At 41.6% G+C, this 17,343-nt stretch overlaps 1 protein-coding gene across 13 annotated transcripts in view; it reads right to left on the reverse strand.

Annotated features, from left to right (window-relative positions):
- Positions 1-17,343, reverse strand: part of HMBOX1 (homeobox containing 1) — a 425,772-nt gene that overhangs the window by 155,589 nt on the left and 252,840 nt on the right. For all 13 annotated transcript variants that reach the window (XM_033938850.1, XM_033938859.1, XM_033938852.1 and 10 more), the window contains one exon: positions 6,438-6,548. In XM_033938850.1, coding sequence (XP_033794741.1) covers positions 6,438-6,548 — 111 coding nt within the window. The remainder of the gene's footprint in view (positions 1-6,437; positions 6,549-17,343) is intronic.

Here is a 17,343-nt window from a genome sequence, read left to right on the forward strand (position 1 = left end):
TGTTTGAGATTTGGCTAGGACCAGACTTTCCACCCCAGAGAGATAAAGAGAAAATACATTACAGACTGTGTTTGGGGCTTGACTTTTCTCTCTGCATTAAGAGACTGTATCCTTTTTTTTTGTTATTTCTGATCCTATGAGATAACAGGCCTCACTCAGGAGTTTGCGTTAATAAAGAGTTATTGCATTATTCTCACAGCAGTGTCTGGCTGTGTATTTGTAGGTCTCATCCCAACCCTCGCTCATGGCATAACATGTCTACATAGACTTGAAATGGGTGATATGTCAAATAAATATAAAATTTGAATTAGGGCCATTAAATCTATCTATCCATATATGAGATTGATAGATATGAATCCAGTAGTTGGAACCTGAGGACAGTACCAGGGGGCTTCTATGGTCTACGGCCCTGAAATATCAAAGAAAAAAGACAATTTAATTTAATCATGCATTTAAAATGCATTTATCTGCTGTCATTTACTATAGGGCTTATTTTCAAAGCACTTAGACACACAAACTAAACTAAACTAAACTAAACCTTAGGTTTATATACCGCACCATCTCCGCAATCGTAGAGCTCGCCACGGTTTACAGAAGTTGTGATGGAAAGGAACGCCAATGGAAGGTTAAAGGATTAAGTGTAAAGAAGGTTTAGATGGGTGTAAGATGCCGGGGAAGGAGGAAGTGTTACATGGTACTTTGTGTGTCTAAGTCAGTGGTTCTCAACCCTGTCCTAGGGGACCCCCAGCCAGTCGGGTTTTCAAGATATCCCTAATGAATATGCATGAGAGAGATTTGCATATCATGGAGGAGACGGGCATGCAAATATGTCTTATGCATATTCATTAGGAATATCTTGAAAACTCGACTGGCTGGGGGGTCCCCTAGGACAGGGTTGAGAACCACTGGTCTAAGTGCTTTGAAAATACGTCTCTATAAATACTACTATGTTTCTTTTTTAAATATACTTTTCGAAGACTTCTAGTCAAACATTCTCAGCATTATTTTAAGCCAAACAGTCAATTGTGTAATGGTTCTTGCAAGCCACACGAGTGCACTGAATCATAATTAATTATGTTGCTGTCTGTGCTTCATGGTAGCATGGAAGCTTGAACAGTATGGTGACAGCCAATGTTTATGGCACTGTGATGGCTAAGAACATATATCATCAGACTTATTTTCATTCATTAATAACTCTGTTATTGTTCCTGCTGTAACTATCAACATTCTCTTCCAAAACAACGCTTTATTTTAAACTGTTGGATATTTTTAAAGGAGAACTGGCTCTATCATAGACTGCAACTGATTAGTACAGAAGAAAACTGTAACACTTATGCAACGGATTAAGGTAATTTCTGGTTTTCAAAACTTATATTAATCATTAAAGAAAACTGTAAAACACCATCAGAAGACAGAGATCACTGGAGAAGGACATCATATTTAGAAAGATCAAAGGAACCAGACGAAGAGGGTGACCTGCAATCAGATGGCGGGACAAGTTGAAAACAACCTTGGGAATGACGCTGGAGGACCTTTCCAGACTAGTGCAAAACCAATCTCTTTTTAGATTTGCAATTCATCAAGTTACTAGGACTTGAACACGAGTCGATGGCACCTAACAGCAACAGTAACTCAGAGCCTATAAGAATGTTTACATGAGTGAGTGTCCTTAAAGAATCCTCAAATCCTAGTGTAACCTGGCACTAGTGTGCCTAAATGTAGGCATTAAGATTTATAGCCAAAATGACTCAGATACGGTGAAAAATCAATGATAGTAGATAGTAACCCTTTCACATAAATTAATGCATGATGTCAATTTGTGTAATGCCAGAACAGCACAGGCTCCACAACAAGTTGAGTAGAAGGAAAAAGCCTCAGAAAAGGGCCCTCCCACCTCCACAAACATGGTTTATTAAAAGGTGGTTGAGCGGTCACCTCATCGGCAAAAAAACGACGGTGGCCAGCGTTTCACAAATCTGCTGCCTCAGATGACCGATCAGACTAGAACCAAAACAGCTGAAGATAAGTTGAACAGTTCTTCATCTATCTTTTTGAGTTTTCTACAGCACAGCACAGAGTTTTCTCAATTTTGATGAAGGTTTTTTGCTGATGAGGTGACCGCTCAACCACCTTTAATAAACCACTTTTGTGGAGGTGGAAGGGTCCTTTTCTGAGACTTCTTTCTTCTACTCAACTTGTCGTGGAGCCTGTGCTGTTCTGGCATTACACAAATTGATATCATGTATTAATTTATGTGAAAGTGGCATTAAGATTTATAACAGGTCTATGGCTTGTGTACATTTTAGCATCTAAATGTCACATTTATGTGTCTAACTGTGGCATTCTGTAAGTAGTCCGTGGCTGGGGCATGTGGGGTTTAGGTGGGTCAACATTACACAGCTTACCTATGCCCCTCTAAAAATTATGCGCTAATGCATTTACACACTAATTATCAAATAATGCATAGGTATGTTACTGCCACTTATTTATAAGTATACACATACACACATGGATGACAGTATTCTATAAATTTAAATGCGCACAGAACACTTAAATTTAGTCAGACTGTTGCAGAATAAGGAGATAAGTTCAGTTGGGAAAACTATTTCATCTGCTGATGCTGATACACTTGTCCTACATCTACATAAGTCTGCTGAAATAGCAACATTTTATTTGTTGCCTATAATCTGTATGATGTTTACTTACGCTTAAAAGATGACAATATGACCAAACTGAAAAATGTTCATTAATTCAAAAAATTCCAGTGACAAATGAAACTTTCCGAGGACAAGAAGGCAGTATATTCTCATATATGGGTGATGTCATCCATGGAGCTTGGCACAGACATATACCAAACTGTGCCTTCCTGCCTGATGTTGGCTCATGGGACCTTCAGTTCTTCATTTTCTGCGGAGCAAAGTCATGTTTTATAAAACATTCCTGTGGGTGATAAATTTTTGCCCTCTTTTGTGTCTTCCTGTACTTTTTTTTTGTTTCATTACTTTTATTATATTTTTATTTTCAATTTTCGAGTTTTCATTTTTCAGGCCTTCAGGCAGCTTCCTGCCCTCCGGCTCAGCTGGGAGCATTGATTCATTTTTGGGTACAGTTCTACCCGACCTCCCCTATGATTGAGTCCTTTCATTTAGTGTCAGCGATCTTTTCAATGATGTCCCCAGTGCTCAATGGATTCAAGAAGTGTACTCGATGTAACAGGACCATTTCAGGTTCAGATGTTCACAACTGGTATGTATAGTGTCTTGATTCTGAGCATCAGGACATTTCTTGTAATCTCTTCAAATCCTGTACTGGCCCAAGTACCTCCTCCATCGACAACAACATCAACATCCACCTCTCAAACATCGGTCCTTTTTAGAGGGGGCTCGAGCTCTTCTTCTGCACATGCGATGTCCGAAGACCTCCAGAAAAAAATCTAAGAAACGTCAGTACTCATCTTCTAGGTGGACTTCCACCTCCTCACTGTCTTCAACTCCTCAGAAACATCGACAGTTGGTGCACTCTCCATCACTACAGATGCTCTTGCCATCTGGGTACCCTCCTGCATCTGAGTCTCCGAAGCCTCAATGTCAACCTAAGCTGACTGTACCTTTGGCTACATTGGTTCCAGCACCTTCCCTGCAGGACCAGATTAAAATCCTATTTCATCAGGAATTGGCATCCTTGCTACAGTCCCAGACACTGCTTCTATCAATGCAGCAGACCTCATCCTCAACCCAGCCTAACATAATACAACCAGATGCTGCTTCGCAGCCTTGACATTGATCTTCATTATGACATCATAATTGCAACACCGCAAAAATCAATCTACATCCAAGCATTCAGCTTCCACATCTTGACTTGGAACCTCTCTCTGACATTATTCACGTCATGCCTCTTCATCTCGATGCACCTCTCCTCCACCATTTCGACAATCTTCACGATGCTCGTTGTCCTATTCTACTAGACAACATCAATTGAGGATTTCGACTCAGATCTCTCCATCCACTTATCTGAGATCGACATGTCTGCTGAGGAGTCTTATGGAATCCTATTGGATCCTTCACTTCCTCTCACTAGGAGATGATCTCCACCTGAAAGTTTCTCTGTCAGAGTTCATCAGGCAAATGGGCCTAGCTCTTCCCATACCTATGGAATCTGAGCAGGAGCCTCAAGCAGAGCTCATGGAGGCCCAAGGCCTGTGTGAAACTTCCTCTTCACAACTTAATGAAGGAAGTTCTTTTTAAAAACTGGGAAAACTTCCTCACAGTCCCAGTAGCTCCTCAAAAATTGGACTCACTATACAGGCTCCAATCTACTCCTGCCTTTGATAAACCACAACTACAATGTGCCAAGCCTTAAAACGTGCTCATAGTTCACATTCTTATGCCAGTACTCATCCTGGAAGAGAAGCAGGACCTTGGACAGACTTGGCAGGTGGGTTTTTCAATAATCTATGCTTACCAATTGCATACTGAATTATAATTTTTATATGACTTTCTACCTCAAGTCTTTAATTCGGTAACTGCCAAACTTTCAACAATACCTCCCTTCAGACTAACAAGAAGCTTTCCAATGCCTCACCAAAGACTTCTTAGAAACAAGAAAATACATGTGAGGTATGTCTTTGACACTTTTGACATCTCATCTAGAACATCAGCAGTTTTTATTGCTATGTGTATGCAGGCTTGGCTCCATGTTTCTGACTTAGAGCCCAATGTCCAAGACTATCTCTCAAATATCCCATGTATAGGAGATGATCTTTTCATAGATTGCACAGAGGAAGCTACTGAAAAGTTAAACAAACATACTGATTGCATGAGCACATTGTCCAAAGTACAATCTGCTCCACCTGCTCAGCAATCATGAAAATAAACTGCACCTTACAGATGACACCCAAGTGTTGTCTTTCTCAGTCTCATCATGTCTGTCAACTCACAGACACCCTTGTCGGCAAAGACAACAAAAACCATAAACGTCTCTTACTTCAAAGTCTCAGCCTTTTTGACTCTCTCATAGAGAGCATTGCCAAAGTATCTCTCTCTTTCCCAACAGATTTTCCAGCAATGGGTTGAATCTACCATGTTTAAGAATGTTGGACCCATATAACATCAGAGAGATGGGTTCTTCAGGTGGTCTCTTGAGGATATGCCCTCTATCTTCTGAAAATACAACCAACCCGCTCTCCAAAAGAGACTACTTTTAATTCCTTCCAGAAATCTATTCTTCACCAGCTCAATGCAATAAAACCAGTTCCACTAAAGGAGAGGGTCAGAGGGTTCAACTCCAAATATTTCCTGATTCCAAAAAAAGTCCAAAGATCTCCATCCAATATTAGACCTCTGTGCTCTCAACAAATGTTTAGTGAAGGGGAAATTTTGCAAGGTTTCCCTGAGAACTCTGTTACCCCTACTGGAGAAGAACTATTGGTTTTGTTCTCTAGCTTTAAAAGAAGCTTACATTCACATTTCAATATTACCAGCCCACAGAAAATACCTTTGATTTCAAGTAAGGGCTCAACACTTCCATTCCATTCCTTTCGGTTTTGCCTCTGCTCCAAGGATCTTCACCAAGTGTCTTAATAGCAGTGGCTGTGACCTTGCACTGTTATGGTTTTCAGGTCTACCCATGCTTAGACGACTGGTTAGTTAAAGCATCCTCACCAAATCTGGTTCACTAGGCTACTACCTCTATAATTCATCTCCTGAAGCTCCTGCAATTCGTAGTGAACTACCTGAAATTACAACTTTCCTCTGCTTAGAAATTGGAATTCGTAAGAGCCCTCCTTAGACACCACTCAGAAATACTTTCCTATCTCAACAGAGATGCTTAATATTTGGTCATTTTACTATTGTCATGCTACTTCAAACTGTAAGTTTTATGCTAAACTATAGCTGCTGTACACCACCTTCAGTGAATCTCTCCATAAAGGCAGTTAATAAATCACAATAAATAAAACAAACTGGATTTAGTAGAAAACGGTAGCCCCTGATGATAACTTGCCCCCACATTCTGCTAACTGGATAACTATGTGGATAAACTGGGAGAGCAATAAAGCTGCCTTATCTTTATCCTATTAGCTTTCTGGACAGTAAGCTCAATATTACTGTTATGTGGATAATGACTCCGGACACAGCACTACCTGGATATTCAGTGCTGGCAACTATCCAGACATTGTCGCTGAATATCAGTTTTATTCTTTAGCTGTGGCAGCTGGTGTATAAAACTCATGGACTACCGAGGCCGAATATCAGTCCATAAACCTTCATATGTTCCTATAGTTCTTGAATATTATTATCTAGTTTATAATTATCAGTCGATATACCACCAAGGAGAAAGTCTATGAAAGCGGTTTACAAAAAAGAACCAAATGTGACTGCAGCCTGATCAGGCACATTTTGGGATCCATTATGTCTTGTATTATTATTTTATTTTTTTACCAGGGTTTGTCTTCTCAAGCTGGTACCATCTGTAAAATGCTCTTTTCTTTTGCTCACTCAAGTCTGACCCCTGCTGCAACAGCCAATGGGAGATCCGGCTTTGACTGATACCTACAGGAAACAAAGAGGAGTTAATAAAATCACGCTATAAAAAAATAAAAATTAAGACAAAGGCCCTCTTTTACTAAGGTGCGCTAACGGATCAGCATGCCCTAATCGAATTAGCGTGCGCTAAACGCTAATGCGTGCATGTTAGTCTATGGGCGCATTAGCGTTTAGTGAACGCTAATTAGATTAGCACACCTTAGTAAAAGAGGGAGTAAGTAGCAGAAAAAGCAAAGGGCGGGATTCACTAAACCTCCAAAGCATGTGCGATCTATTTCCGTTTGCATGCCGGCTGACCAATTCAGTAAAGGCCTGCATGCAAATGGGGACGATCATTAACACGCCCCCCCCCTACCCACGACCAGAGCAATCCCCGCTCATGCCCACACCCTGACAGTAGTGACAGGAGAAGCAGCCTCCTGTCACTGCTGTCAGGGCTCAGCCCAGCCCAAATCTTTCTTCCCTGCTCCCTGACTCTCCTGCTCTCTACCGCTGTTCCCTGCAGTGGTTTTAAAGCGGGCCTGCACTGCGGAGAACGACAGTAGAGAGCAGGAGAGTCTGGGAGCAGGGAAGAGAGATCGGGCACCACAGCCTGCTCTCTGTTGCCCCGAATCTGTGCCTCGAATCTGCCTGCCCCGACTCTCCCGCTCTTGCCCCGAATCTTTCCTGCCCTTCCCACACTGGGTGCCCGTGGTTTTAACCTGATGACTTTTGATTTTGAAACAGAGAGAGAGGTGGGTTGGGCCGGGCCTGGCCAGACAAGATCAGGGGGGGTAACATGGCAAGAGGGAGTTGGCAACCCTCCTGCCTTTTGTGGGGCATCGGCGCGAAGGAAGGAGCATTGTGGGGAGGGGGCATCGTGACTTTTTAAAAAAACTTTTTCTTTTTAACTTTTTTGACATGCCTGCCTGTCTTTTTTATTCATTTTTTTTTTTATGGGGGCAGATATTTTGCATTTGCAACACATGCAAAATATCTGTGCCATGGAAAAAAATGAATAAAAAAGACAGGCAGGCCTGTCAAAAAGCCTGCAGACCTGACGGTAACTCAGTTACCGACAGGTCTGCAGCAGTCAGGTTTTCCAATAGTAAAACCCGACTCAAAATAGCCAAGCAATTGTTAGTGAATCAATCGCTTGGCTATTTTGCAAGGGGTTTTACTAATTTGCATGGGACGATCGGTATCGGATCGCTACAGGCGTTAGTGAATAGTGCAGGAGGGAAATCTGGTCATAAACTAGGGCTCGCAAACCGATAGGTACATGATCGGTTTGCTTAGTGAATCTAGCCCAAAGTTGCTTATCTGTAACAGCAGGTTACCAGTCCTCACACATGGAAGATGTCAGCAAACAGCCCCAGTAACAGCAGTAACTGCTATAGTTTCTAGACCTTTTTAACATGCTCTACTGAGCACGAGCAGGATATCCTGTGTCAGGGTAGTTATGTGAGAATCCTACCTTCAGTTCATTATACACCAACTCCTATGGAAGGTCAGAGGACAATATGAAGACTGTTCTTGGAGAATATTTGTTACAGGTATGCAATTTAGAGTTTAAGTGCCAGGATTTCGGTTTTTAGCCCCTTAGAAGCTAGTTAAACCAAGCTCTTCAAGAAGAGCCAATCTGGCATTCTGAATGGACTCAGAGGTCATGCATTGTTCTTTGTTTATTACATGGACAGAACAGTGTTCTTTGTATAGCAGGTATCTAGCAAACAAATATTTTCAGTCGATAGTGTTTAGAAAGGAAATCTCTATCCCATGAACTCTACAAAACATCTTGCAGGTAATCTAATAATTCATTACTGGAAGGTTTTTCCTATCCTTTCGCCATCTTCTCATTATCATCTTTGCTTTAATCTGCCTCTTCCTGTGATCAGGTCCACATATTTCGAGTTGTTTTCAACAGCTTTATTGTTTCTTCAGAAAATCATCTCCACTTAATTCTAACATTTCACTTATGCGTGTTTTCCCAATTGATTAACTTTTGGGTATTTTAATGACAAATATCACACGGTACCATTTGATGAAGAGCAGTGTTTAAATTAAAGCACTTGTTCAAGTACCATGTGAAGATACATAGTAACATAGAAAATGACGGCAGATAAAGACCTGAACGGTCCATCCAGTCTGCCCATTAGTGATACTCCAAAATCTGGCATCTTAGCTTCAGATTACGTGGCTCAGGGAGAAAGACACAGCCTTCTACAATGTTGAAGCGGGTTCCCTAGTACTCTAGGAATTGTGTTGGCTCCAGGTGGTTCTTCTGAAAATTAATGATCCAATCTAGGTTCTGTAATAATTGGACAACTTGTGCCCCTGCTTTCTGAGGTTTAAAATGCCAGTCATCTAAGTATGGATGCATCTGGATCCCTGCTTTATACAGGTGTGCTGCTGCAACTACCCTCAGTTTGGTAAAGGTGTGAAGTGCCGTTGCCAGACTGAATGGAAATGGCAAGAATTGGAAATGTCTCTCCAGCGCATGGAATCTCAGGAATTTCCTATGAGCTAGAATAAAGGAATATGCAAGTAAGCCTCTGTCAAATCCAGCAAGGCAGACCTGTAAACTGTTAAATCTTAGGGGTTACAAGATATTTGCTGTTTGTAAGCACTGCACACTGTTCCTACATATCCATACTACCGGGGGTTTTCTTAACCTGTACTATGTTCCACAAGAAAAAATTACGTTAACATGAGATAATTGTCCCCCTGTGAAAAGCAAAAATACAGCAAAGCTCTTGCCATGGTAATTAACTCAAGACAAACAGTAAACATTCCCATGAAGTTGGCTTTCACCTTGCTTTTACTTTAACCCCCACCCCTCCCCCAGATTTTGGAGTGAAGTGTTGAAGCTGGCATCCTCAGTGAGAACTCAGTACTGCCTAGGTTAAATTCGCCAGAGCTCTCTAACCTCAGCCAGATTTTAATCAAATCAATCACATTAGCACAACTGTTAGCAGTTTTGCTTATTTAACAACATAACAAAATCATTGCAAAAAGCATGTTAAAAAATATCCATCATATTAGTAAGGACAAGTTAAGAAAACAACAGCAGACCTATATTGTAGGCACACTGTGCACTGACAGAAGCTTAATCTGAACTATCTACATTAGAGTGATCAAAACTTCTATTAAACTATTGTGCACATGCAGAGAAAAACTGCAATTCCATAAATTACCATGAGTCTTGCACACAAAAAAGGAGATCTTATTGGATGCCTATAGAGGGCAACAGATCTCCATTCAAATGCTGTAATAGCATTCAGTGATTGATGTCTGCTGCTGAAAAGACATACCCAGCATGCATTGCGAACTGTTTCAAAAATGCAGATGGCAGGTAACCAGGGCAGATTTTAGGTTTGAGAAAGGGGAGAGAGCAATTGTCTGGAGCCTCAGTACCATAAGAGGCCCCCTTGGAAAGCCTGAGTAATGTTATGATGCAGAGCTTCAGTGAGTTGAGCAATGGCTGGGTCCACTCCTTAATTTCTATCCTGAACCCCCTGCTCCCCTCCCAAAATCCACCTCCAAGCAATGGCAAGGTTCACTCCTTAATTTCTGTCAAACCACCCTCCAATGCCTCCAAATGCTGGCTAGATTTCTATTCTGGCCCCCTCAACCCCCCCCCCCCCCAAACACTGGCCTTTCAAATAGTTATACTATTATGTCAATCAAAAATGCTCAGTATTCTTTTTTGGCTTCTTTTAATTCTTTATAATTTTTGGTTTCACTACAAACAACCATACTCAAAACAAGTGTCACAAGTTGACGCAAATAGTATAGAATTGGATCGAGTCATTTTTCATAGTCATGTCATTTATTGCTTCATAACCAACAGAGACTGCTCAGATGCAAATATATGAGGTCCTTATGATATTGTTGTATACAAAGTTTCTCAGTAGGTAGTTCAAAACCTAAAAGTAATGGGGGCAATAGTCAGAGCATAGCTACCACATAAAGATAAGTGGATAATTTATCTGTTTAATTTTATGCTCAATATTCAGCAGTTTTATCAGTTTAAGACTGACATTTGCGTGTTCGCACTAAGAAGATAATTTTATAAAGTCATTCTCGCAAAAATAGGCCAATATACAGTATTTGTGCATATAGGAGGCAATTCTATACAACAGGTGTTACATATTTATGCACACATTACTCCCCAAATTCTATACACAATACCCAAAATATTGGTGCCAACTAGAACAGCACATACTTTTTATAGAATCATGCTTAGCACCAGTGTGCATCATATTACTTAGGCACACCCATTTACGCCAGCTAAAACCAGGCCTAAATGCCTACACTTAGTTGTGCATAGATCAGATGTATTCTATAACAATTTGAATAACTTTTAGGAATGCCCATGATCCACCCAGCCATGCTTCCTTTTCAAACTTGCACACTGTAACTAGCGCATACTTTTTATAGAATCACGCTTTCTGAGCATGGAGCAATGTTTTTCAGTATTCTGTTATCCAAATAGAGTTTCCATGACCTAATCTTCTGAAAGGCCAAAATTAACTTCTTAACCACTTGAGAAATGTGAGGACAAAGAAGACACCAAGAAAAGAAACAGAATCTTGAAAGGGAACAGAAGTTCCCTTAACACAAGATAGGAAACAGAGAGGCCTGTTTTTCTCAAATAACCACATCTCTGACTCTGTGGGTTATGAATAAAAATAGGGCTATCCAATCAGCAGTCTTGTCTAGACCAAATATCAGGCTATCCAAAAAAGCCTGGTCCCATGAATCATGGGCAATAAGATGTTGAAGTCATCTGCATACACTGAAATGCAGATCCCTGATTGGCCAAGAGTACAAAAAAGAAACCATTAACATCATTGCCAGAACTGATCCCTGTAGAACCCCACAGGATTATGGATAAGGGGGACAGCATAGAAAGGCTTGTCTAAGGCACCTGAAAAGTGTGAAAAGAAAAATAGGATCCAAACTAACTTAGCATGTTTTTTTAAAGCTCAGTCCGAGGGTTACCATATGGCTTCAGAAAGAGGACGGATTGACACATCCAGATTTTACTTCCATTGCTTTCAATGGAAGTAAAACCTGGATGTCTCAATCCGTCCTCCTTTTTCTGGAGCGATATAGTAACCCAGAGGTGCTCACACTTTTTTGGTTTGCAAGCTACTTTTAAAATAACCAAGTCAAAATGATCTACCAACAATAAATTTTAAAAAACACAAAGCACACTGAACGGAGAGAAAATGTTAATCATCATTTATATTCGGGGTTTTTTCCAAAGAGGTCAAGGCAGATGACTTTAAAATATGCAATGTCACCTCAGTAACAACTATACAAAAATAGACAAATATATCCCCTCCCTTTTTACTAAACCGCAATAGCGTTTTTTAGTACAAGGAGCTGCGCTGAATGCCCCACGCTGCTCTCGATGCTCATAGGCTCCCTGCGCTAAAATCCACTACTGTGGTTTAGTAAAAGGGGGCCATAGTGCAAAATATACATAGCAGATATAAATTCTCAAAACAGACACATTTTGATCACTAAATTGAAAATAAAATCATTTTTCCTACCTTTGTTGTCTCGTGATTTCATTAGTCTCTAGTTGCATTTCCTTCTTCTGACTGTGCATCCAATATTTCTTCCCTTCTTTCTGCCTCCTGCATGCTTCCTCTCCTCCATACCTCATTCCATTCCCCAACCAACATCTCTGTCCTTCCATGAGTCCAACTTTTTCCTCCTCTCTCCCTGCCTGCCCCCTGCCACCTGACACACTCCATTCTCTCCCTCAACTTTTTCTTCCTCTCTTCCTGACCCCCTTCCCTTTCTTTCTTTCTTTCTCTCTCCCTTCCCCTTTTGTTTCTTTCTGTCTCCCTATCTGTTTTTCTGTGTCCCTGTTCTGTCTCCCTGTCTTTCTGACTCCCTGTCTTTCTTTCTGTCTCCCAAAGCCACCGCCGGGGCCATCGTCTAGGAACAGGCCCCCAAGCCACTGCCGCTGTCTGGGAACAGGCCCCCAAGCCACCGTTGCTGCCGAGTTCTCCCTGTTCCACAAAGCCACAACAGGCCAGCAGCGACTGCAGAAGCGCCGGGCACACCAGCCTTCCCCTGACGTCAATTCTGACGTTGGAGAGGAAGTTAAGGGCCAACCAGGCAGCGATTGGCTGGCCCGGAACTTCCTCTTCAATGTCAGAATTGATGTCGGAGGGGGAGAAGGCTGGTGTGCTCGGCACTTCTGCAGTCGCTGCTGGTCTATTACAGCTTTGGGGAAGCAGGGAGAATGCGAAGGCAACACGAATCTATCGCGGAGCCCGGGATGGGCTCTGCAATTGACTCGCATTGCCTTTGCAATCTACTGGTCGATTGTGATCAACCTTTTGGGCACCCCTGTAGGAACCTGAAGGCATGTCAAAGGGTCTAAATAATCCACAACATTGTAGGCTGCACTAGTTTATTTACAGTTGCTCTCCACCTAAGTGTTTCTGAATATCAACCCCAACATTTTGAAATAAATACAGAGATCATATCATGTGAATCCCCAGCTCTCATACTTTATTTTTTATTTTTAATTGCTGATCTGGCCATGTATAACTTACACAGAACTTTTGTTTAGTATATGAACAAGTTTGTTAAGAAGTATGTTGGGTAAATCAGTGAAATAAGCTCCCCACTATAATGCATTCTGAGTAATGTTTTAGATGGCATAACAATTATTTCTACAAGCCACTATATAAAATGTATGTGTATGAACACGGTTTTGGATAAAAAAAAACTTACCATTTTGAAACACAGACATATATGAAAGGGAATCCTATAACTTGGCATTTATACTTACACACCCCTTATGAGCATCAGAGGCACCAAAATTGGTACATGCATAAGGAAGGACATTAGGCACTGTTCTATAAGGTCACATCTAAGTGCTATAGTGAGTAACTGCAATGGCACATATACATGTTTCTAACTTACAAGTGTATATCACATAGTACATGTAGGTACTCAATTTATAACTGTCATATCAAAATTCTATAACACATGAGTACAAAAGTACTAACACACTTTGCTACATCTGCCTATGGATTTAGGGGGGAGGCCGAGTACCTATTCTGGACTATTCAACATAAACGCACATTTTTGTCCCTTGACCAAATTATACCCTTACAATGCCTACATGTACAGTGATTAAATACAATAACCTCATGAAATTATATTTAGTTATTCTGCGTGGGATAATTTTCACTCCAGGAAATCTAGCTGGCTGATTGCAATGCATGCGCTGCACAAAACAGAGCTTGCATGCTGTTAATTCCTACACGCCTGTGATAGCTAGAAAGGAGACATTCTCATAAAAGTCCTATACATTTAAGAGTGACATTGTGTATCTTGTTGCTGGCAAGGTACAAGCCTGAATCTGAGCACTGGTGGTGTATTTTCTGTGGCACACTGGCGGAAAATCAGTGACAACTGATGGACTCTCCTCAAATTTTTAAGGTACAAAACTAATGTGAAACTTGCTTCAAAGTCTCCCACCAAAGGATGGTCAAAGAGAGACACTTATGACCAGTGGAGGGCTATTTGGGAAGGCTGGATGAAGTGGCACAGTGACACAGTAATTTACCTCTAAGAACAAACTGCTAAATGTCTGAAACTAAGGTCTTTCAGAAGTCACTCCAGCTCCAGACTGCCTACAGAAACCTGATTTTTTGGCAGCCTTTACTGAAAGTTAAAATTATAGTTGACATATCAGCAGTAGTTAAATGTTTCCTCCTTCTGTAAGCCATTTGGTATCCTATGCAAAAACCAGGTCACCTACTAGAGAAATTGCTATATCATGTACAATTCTGGAGGCTGCACCTTCAAAAGGATGGAATCGGTCCAGAGGAAGGATACTAAAATGGTGTAATAATAATAACAGTTTATATACCGCAGGACCGTGAAGTTCTATGCGGTTTACAATGAATTAGAAAGATTCTACAAATTGAATGGAACATTCATAGTTAGAGATTAGTGGTTAACAGTTTACGAGATCAGATTTGGGGGTGGGATTGTGATGGGGGTCTATTGTCCAGATTCGTTACCTAGGTATTTCAAGAACAGGTATGTTTTTAGGTGTTTCCTAAATTCAACATAGTTGTTTCTGTGTGTAATTAGTTTTTCCAGGTCTTTGCCCCATAAGGCTGCTTGATACGTCTTAACTTAAAGATCTCAATCTGTATATGTTGGAGGAAAGGCGGGAGAGGGGAGATATGATAGAAACATTTAAATACCTACGTGGTGTAAATGCATATGAGTCGAGTCTCTTTCATTTGAAAGGAAGCTATGGAATGAGAGGGCATAGGATGAAGTTAAGATGGACAGCCTCAGGAGTAATCTAAGGAAATACTTTTTTACAGAAATGGTGGTAGATGTGTGGAACAGTCTCCCAGAAGAAGTGGTGGGGACAGACTGTGTCTGAATTCATGAAAGCCTGGGATAGGCACTTGGGATCTCTTAGAGAGAGGAAGAGATAATGGTTACTGCGGATGGGCAGACTGGATGGGCCATTTGGCCTTTATCTGCCATCATGTTTCTATTTTTCTAATAACTTCATCTCAGCTAGCACCCACATTAGCAGCTTTAGCAGAGACATCAAGACTGATACTACCCTGTTACTTACGGATGGTCTCTCCAGAAACTGGCTCAGGTACCTTTGCAAAACAAACCTGGGGGGAAACCTGCATGGCTAATTCTCACAGTATACTGCTCATATGATTTTCATCAGACTTCAGTTCCTAGTGCTGTTAATACGGTGCCTTTCACAAGTGTTACACCCAATAAGAAACATTTTTAAAAAAGGAAACAAATGAGCCTTTAAATATACTTTATTTTCTTCTCACCCACTTTTGTGTTTCTTTCCCCCTATTGTCTATCACATAACCCGCCCTCTAAAACTGTGTAAGATGCATAATTTGAAGCATCTAGTTAAGGATCATACCATAAATGACTAGATCTGCCTATAAGTTACTATGGGGACAATTCTATAAGCTGCTGCCTAGATGGCAGGAAGGCAAACAACTGACAGAACTGTAAATACTTACTTGTACTTAATGCAATCAAATGACATTTTATGGCACATACAGTGCTTTGCCAGCAGGCACGTACATGGGCAGAGTTTGGGCAGATTGAATGCAATAATTTATGCATGTTGCAAACTATTATTTATCCAAGTAAGTGCTAAAATATAGGAACAAGTATTTATGCCAGCCAAAGAACTAGTTAAATGATTGTACCTTAATGTACATATGCTTTTAGCTATTGGTGCTAGTATTCTAAAAAGAAAAATAAGGGGTCAATATTCAAAATGCTTGAGTACCTGAATGTAAACCACTTAAGCTATAAGTGGTATATAAATACTAAAATACAAATAAAATAAATCGGCTCCTAGCTGATTAAATTGCCTGTTCAGGGCTAACCACTTCATGCCACTGAAAATCACTGGTTAGTGCCAAAATTAAAATAGACTATTTTGGGGGCGTTCTGGGGGCAGAGTTTGCACTTGGTCAGTTAAGTGTCATTGACCGAGTTCAACACACACTGCTAAAATCAAGATGCATAGAAATGGGCCTCAGAGAATGGCAGGGGAACAAACGCAACTGGAAAGAAACAGACATAGGGTTACCGCAGGGATCCTCTGTCACCCATGCTGTACAACATCTTCTTCCGACTGCTGGGAAAATTAATCAGAAAACTGGGATGGGAATGCTACATCTACACGGATGACTTCCAACTGATCGTTCTGCTGAAGAAACAGGACACAAAGACTAAATGGTGGATCAAGACAGCCTTAGAGAAAATCTTTGGATGGTTCCAAACAAATGGACTAGGTAGCTAACAAGGATAAAACATAACTACAGTCAAACCTCGGTTTGCGAGTAACGCGGTTTGCGAGTGTTTTGCAAAACAAGCAAAACACTCCTGCAAACTTTGACTCGCAAACCGAGCATTGACTTGATATGCGAGCCCCCACCTCACTCCCGAGAACCGGCTTTGCTCTCCCCCGCCCACAGCCCACGGCCCACCCCCAAATCCTTACCTCGAGTGGACACTGGCACGCAGCACCAACCCACAGGACGTGCCAGTGCTGAAAGAGCCTGCTGCTGATCTCTGTTGGGCTGCAGCGTGGCCTTGAGCATATGCGCATGCTCAAGGCCTTCTGGCTCCCACACTCTTCGAGATTCTCATGAGATTCGCATATGTTCAAGGCCCCACAGCAGCCCAACAGAGATCAGTGGCAGGCTCTTTTGGCACCGGCACGTCCTGTGGGCTGGTGCTGCATGCCATTGTCCGCTTGAGGTAAGGGTTTGGGGGTGGGCCGCGGGAGGGGCGAAGCCGGTTCCCAGAGGAGGGGTGGGCGAAGCGAAGCCGGTTCCTGGGGGTGGGGGTGGAAGCTTGCCAGTGACCTGGGGGAGTGTCTTTTTGGGATGTGGTGGGGTGGAAGTGTGCCAGTGGCCGCAGGGGGGGGGGGGTGTCTTTTGGGGATGTGGAACAAATCATCTGAGTTTCCCTTACTTTCTATGGGGAAACTCGCTTTGATATACGAGCACTTTGGTTTACGAGTATGCTTCTGGAACTCATTATGCTAGTAAACCAAGGTTCCACTGTACTTCTAATTAACAAATGGGGAGGAAACAGCCCAAGATACCAACTAACTCTGAACGGCAATACCACAAAATCATTCTTGGAAGGGGTGAGGAACCTAGGTGTATGGCTGAACCCGAACCTAGACATGACATTACAGATCAAACGCATTGTGAAAAATGCTTATGGCAAACTCTACTGGGTTAGACGACTTAAT

Source organism: Geotrypetes seraphini, chromosome 3 (assembly GCF_902459505.1).
Source record: "Geotrypetes seraphini chromosome 3, aGeoSer1.1, whole genome shotgun sequence".
NCBI classification, from domain to species: domain Eukaryota; kingdom Metazoa; phylum Chordata; class Amphibia; order Gymnophiona; family Dermophiidae; genus Geotrypetes; species Geotrypetes seraphini.